Raw genomic sequence first — 5,751 nt, 5'->3', positions numbered from 1 at the left:
AAGCCTGTGTTAACCTCAGACCTTATTTTCGGCGTTTATCCCAAAACCCTATTCTTTCCCCATTAATTTTCACATAGGAACGGCTGAACGAACCAGAGGTAAATCATTTCCGGGTTTTAGAACTGAAAGCTAGCGAACTCTATTGAATACAGTACCCAAAATGCAACGCGTATCTTGAGCCTACTGCGCATGCTCACACCGATTTTGTAATATCTGCTTTTCTTCCCCAAATGTAATCGTTCAGGTTGCAATAATGCAGCTAGATATGAACGGTACTTTATCCGTCCATGATTTTGGCACTGTAAACCGACGTTGACATTTTTGCAGGCGGCGAGACCGCATCACTCAGCAACGAAGGGTTTCTTTTCCTTCGCCGCACTAGCTAGTTAGGTATCCTCCACCCATGTTGAAGCAAGGAATTATGTTGTAACGTTATTTCTGTGGCAAACAACAGTTGTAAACTGTCAGTCTGGTGAATGAGTTAATGGACTGAACGGTAAAGCGAATTGGGGAGTTAACGTAGCTGTCAACAACTTTGACTTTGTAACGCGTTAGCTAACTAGAAGCTAGCTGGCTAGTTAGCCCTGACAAGAAGACAAACATGTGGCAAAGCGTTGGTCTAACTGTGCTGGTTATTGTGGCCACCCTTGTGTGCGCGTTGCTCTTCATGGTGTTTGGTAAGTAACATAATATTTTGCCTTAAATTTTCCGTTTTCTTGAATGTAATGTGAAATATGACTACTCGGACACAGCTGTGAAACGTATTAGCGGTTAGGTACAGTAAGCTAGCTAGCATTCAGCCATGATTATACTTAGTGCTTGCCATGGTGTTGCATATCCAGCTACATGCCATCCATCTTTCTTTAGTGAGCAGTCTTGACCTTTTTCCTTCTCAAAATGTTGAGTAGGTAGATCAAAGTTGTCTATACAAAGAATAATCTCTCAAGCCCTCAATACATCATGTTAGAAGTTTGTCCCCCATAGCTATTATTCATTGGATCAGTTTAAATAATTGATACATATCAGTTGAGTCTCTTTTTTGTGCTTGACCAGTGTTCAGCAGGATTGTCTTGCAACATCATCCAGTCAGGCAGTCCCCTCTATAAAGGGGAGGAGACTGAAGGAGCGTAGCATGGCAATGGCACTAATTTGACCTATAATAATAACCCTATCTGTCTATAATAATCCCAAAGTGTGATGATCAATTGTTGAGGCCCAATTACATTAATTTATACATACCTGTGTGTGGAAAACAATGACTTACTTGATGTTAAGTTTTGGACTTTATCTTGTGTTTTTACACTGAACAAAAATATAAATGCAACATGCAACAATTTAAGATTTTACTGAATTACAGTTCATATAAAGAAATCCAGTTAATGAAATACATGAATTATGCCATAATCTATAGATTTCACATGCCTGGGAATACAGATATGCATCTGTTGGTCACAAATACCTTTAAAAAAAGAAAGAAAAATAGTCAGTATCTGGTGTGACCACCATTTACTTCATGCAGCGGGACACATCTCCTTCGGTTGTGCCAACCCACAGTTTCATCATATGTCCGGGTCGCTGGTCTAAGACGATCCTGCAGGTGAAGAAGCCGGATGTGGAGGTTCTGGGCTGGTGTGGTAACACGTGGTCTGCGGTTGTGAGGCCGGTTGGACGTACTGTCAAACTCTCAAATGATGTTGGAGGCGGCTTATGGTAGAGAAATTAAATTATCTGGCAACAGCACTGGTGGACATTCCTGCAGACAGCAAGCCAATTGCACGCTCCATCAACTTGAGACATCTGTGGCATTGTGGTGTGTGACAGGACTAAACATTTTAGTGGTGTTTTATTGTCCCCAGCACAAGGTGCACCTGTGTAATGATCCTGCTGTTTAATCAGCTTCTTGATATGCCACACCTGTCAGGTGGATGGATTATCTTGGCATAGGAGAAATGCTCACTAACAGTGCCGTAAACAAATTAGTGCACACAATTTGAGAAGCTTTTTGTGCATATGGATCATTTGTGGGATTATCTATTTCGGCTCATGAAACATGGGACCAACACTTTTTTTACATGTTGTGTTTATTGTTGTTCAGTGTGTATATAAAAATAAATTACAACAAATGAATTGTTTGATTCATATACGGTCACTGTTCACTTTCTATTGAGGACTTTTGTTCTTTTTGGCACCTCAGGTTGGTATGTTGTCTGGCAGCTCTTCCTGTCCAAGTTCAAGTTCCTGCGTGAGATGTTGGGCGACACCGGATCTCCACAGACAGAGACCCAGCCGTCCGAATCAAAGAGCAAGCGTACCTCTCCTCCAACCCAACGCCAGAGGCGTCAGAGGGTCATTCCTCCTGAAAGCACTACATAGATGACCACACCCATCCGCTATCAGTCTCACCCTGTCCCCCTATTCACCAACCCTCGTCCCTCTAGGAAACCGTGGTGGACAAAATGAAACCCCTTACTAAATGGCATGATGTCGAATGTCATACTATTCCCATGTCCATGCATACTACTCCCCTTTCCACTACCTTACGACGTCCTCGTCGTAGACACTTGATACTCTACTTTTCTCTCCTGGACACTCTTACTAGACTACGCATAGCTGCTGATGTTATAAAGGCACAAGCCATCAAATCATGGGACGTTCTGTGTACAACTTTTTCACATTTCAAATATGTATTTTAGCTGTTCACAGTATATGTACTGAGCAGCACGTCCAGTCTCTTCACCTGGCCTTAACTGACACTGCAACATGGTCAGCTCTGACTGGCTGACACTGCAATATGGTCAGCTCCCACTGGCTGTCATGCTGCTAACACCTGCACAGGGAATCGCTGCTAACACCTGCACAGGGAATCTGTTTCTCCATGATCACACAAGTGAATTCTCTGTCATGACTGTGTATGTGTGCATTTTGAGAGTTTGTTTATTTGAACATACATGTTTTTGTAGCAAAGCCTATATACTGACAAATCTAGACAAACTGTTGTATAAAACAGGCTCATTTGTTAGCATTTGCTTTCAGAAGCAAACAACTGCTAGAAGAAAAAAAACGGAATGAAACAATTTGTATAACTGACAAAGTTCCTCGTCGTGTTCATTTCACTTTATTTGTAACCAAAGTGCAATGAAAGGAATGTTTATTTTTGTGGTTATTTTATTGTTGGTCAGAAATTAATACATATACAGTGCATTCAGAAAGTATTCAAACCCCTTGACTTTTTCCACATTTTGTTACGTTACAGCCTTATTCTAAAATTGCTATACATTTTTTTTTTTACCCTCATCAAGGGGAAACACAGATCTCCAGATCTGTGCCTCGATACAATCCTGTCACGGAGCTCTACGGAAGATTCCTTTGACCTCATGGCTTAGTTTTTGCTCAGACATGCACTGTCAACTGTGGGGCCTTATATAGACAGGTGTGTGCCTTTCCGAATCATGTCCAATCAATTGAATTTTCCACAGGTGGACTCCCAAGTTGTAGAAACATCTCAAGGATAATCAATGGAAACAGGATGCACCTGAGCTCAATTTCGAGTCTCATAGTGAAGGGTCTGAATACTTATGTAAATAAGGTACTTCTGTTTTTTCTATTTCATCAATCTGCAAAAATGTCTAAAAAACAGTTTTTCTTTGTCATTATGGGGTATTGTGTGTAGAGTGATGAGAGAAAAATGTATTTAATCCATTTTAGAATAAGGCTGTAACAAAATATTAAGTCAAGTGGTCTGAGTACTTTCCGAATGCACTGTATAACGGTTGTTATGGAATGGTGGGGTTACAATAACACAACAAAGATGATATCCAGGCTCCGTATGTACAGTTGAAGTCGGAAGTTTCCATACACCTTAACCAAATACATTTAAACTCAGTTTTTCACAATTCCTGACATTTAATCCTAGTAAAAAGTCCCGATCACCACTTTATTTTAAGAATGTGAAATGTCAGAATAATAGTAGAGAGAGTGATTGATTTATTTCAGCTTTTATTTCTTTCATCACATTCCCAGTGGGTCAGAAGCTTACATACACTCAGTTAGTATTTGGTAGCATTGCCTTTAAATTGTTTAACTTGGGTGAAACGTTTCGGGTAGCCTTCCACAAGCTTCCCACAATAAGTTGGGTGAATTTTGGCCCATTCCTCCTGACAGAGCTGGTGTAACTGAGTCAGTTTGTAGGCCTCCTTGCTCGCGCACGCTTTTTCAGTTATTCCCACAAATGTGTTATAGGATTGAGGTCAGGGCTTTGTGATGATCACTCCAATACCTTGACTTTGTTGTCCTTAAGCCATTTTGCCATAACTTTGGAAGTATGCTTGGGGTCATTGTCCATTTGGGACACCCATTTGCGACCAAGCTTTAACATCATGACTGATGTCTTGAGATGTTGTTTCAATATCTCCACATAATTTTCCTACCTCATGATGCCATATATTTTGTGAAGTGCACCAGTCCCTCCTGCAGCAAAGCACCCCCACAACATGATGCTGCCACCCCCGTGCTTCACGGTCGGAATGGTGTTCTTCGGCTTGCAAGCTTCCCCCTTTTTCCTCCAAACATAACAATGGTCATTATGGCCAAACAGTTCTATTTTTGTTTCATCAGACCAGGGGACATTTCACAAAAAGGTACAATCTTTGTCCCCATGTGGAGTTGCAAACTGTAGTCTGGCTTTTTTATGGCGGTTTTGGAGCAGTGGCTTCTTCCTTGCTGAGCGGCTTTTCAGGTTATGTCGATATAGGACTCGTTTTACTGTGGAAATAGATACTTTTGTACCTGTTTCCTCCAGCATCTTCACAAGGTCCTTTGCAGTTGTTCTGGGATTGATTTGCACTTTTCGCACCAGAGTACGTTCATCTCTAGGAGACAGAACGCGTCTCCTTCCTGAGCGGTATGACGGCTGCATGGTGTTTATACTTGCGTACTATTGTTTGTGCAGATGAACGTGGTACCTTCAGGCGTTTGGAAATTGCTCTCAAGGATGAACCAGATTTTTTTCTGAGGTCTTGGCTGATATCTTTTAATTTTCCCATGATGTCAAGCGAAGAAGGCGCCGAGTTTGAAGGTAGGCCTTGAAATACATCCACAGGTACACCTCCAATTGACTCAAATGATGTCAATTAGCCTATCAGAAGCTTCTAACGCCATGACATTTTCTGGAATTGTTTAAAGGCACAGTCAATTTAGTGTATGTAATCTGACCCACTGGAATTGTGATACAGTGAAATAATATGAAACAATTGTTGGAAAAATTACTTGTCATTCACAAAGTAGATTTGCCAAACCTTGTTTGTTAACAAGAATTTTGTGGAGGGGTTGAAAAATGAGTTTTAATGACTCCAACCTAAGTGTATGTAAATTTCTGACTTCAACTGCATCAAGCATCTCAGAGTAGGAGTGGTGATCTATGATCAGGCTCCGCCCTGTCCAAATAATCTTATTCATTGTGATCTAAAAGGCTAAACTGACCCAAAGTCAGCAATCCTACTCTGATATGCTTGATACATACTGCCCCAGAACTCCCTATTAAGGCAACAAATAAATAAATAGGCTATTGCTCTGGCTAGCTAGCATCCCAGAGGTGATAACTGGGGTGTATTCAATAGGAACCAAATGGAAGCGAAATGCAGAAACGGGGAGAACCTAAACTTGTCCAAAAATAATCCTTTGTTTTCCGTTGTAAAGTATTTCGCTATGGTGTGCCCTAATGACTACACCCCATGTTACAGGGTCGTCACTAGC

General features: G+C 41.2%; 1 protein-coding gene across 1 annotated transcript; it reads left to right on the top strand.

The window, feature by feature from the left end:
* The first annotated feature begins 343 nt into the window (after nt 1-343).
* On the top strand, nt 344-3,212 carry LOC106570364 (small integral membrane protein 13). Its single transcript, XM_014142592.3, has 2 exons — nt 344-677; nt 2,195-3,212. The coding sequence occupies exons 1-2, from the start codon at nt 602-604 to the stop codon at nt 2,371-2,373; spliced, it is 255 nt and encodes an 84-aa protein (XP_013998067.1). The 5' UTR covers nt 344-601; the 3' UTR covers nt 2,374-3,212.
* Nucleotides 3,213-5,751: the final 2,539 nt, after the last annotated feature.

The sequence above is a fragment of the Salmo salar genome, chromosome 14 (assembly GCF_965601325.2).
Source record: "Salmo salar chromosome 14, fSalSal1, whole genome shotgun sequence".
Lineage (NCBI taxonomy): Eukaryota > Metazoa > Chordata > Actinopteri > Salmoniformes > Salmonidae > Salmo > Salmo salar.
Note: the sequence above shows the minus strand (reverse complement) of the source record. Positions and strands in the feature narration are given on the sequence as shown.

Bases quoted from the DNA above. Each gene is read 5' to 3' on its own strand.
- LOC106570364 (XM_014142592.3), top strand. From the start codon at position 602: ATGTGGCAAAGCGTTGGTCTAACTGTGCTGGTTATTGTGGCCACCCTT. The intron at 678-2,194 runs GTAAGTAACATA...TTGGCACCTCAG, and splicing joins GTTGCTCTTCATGGTGTTTG to GTTGGTATGTTGTCTGGCAG.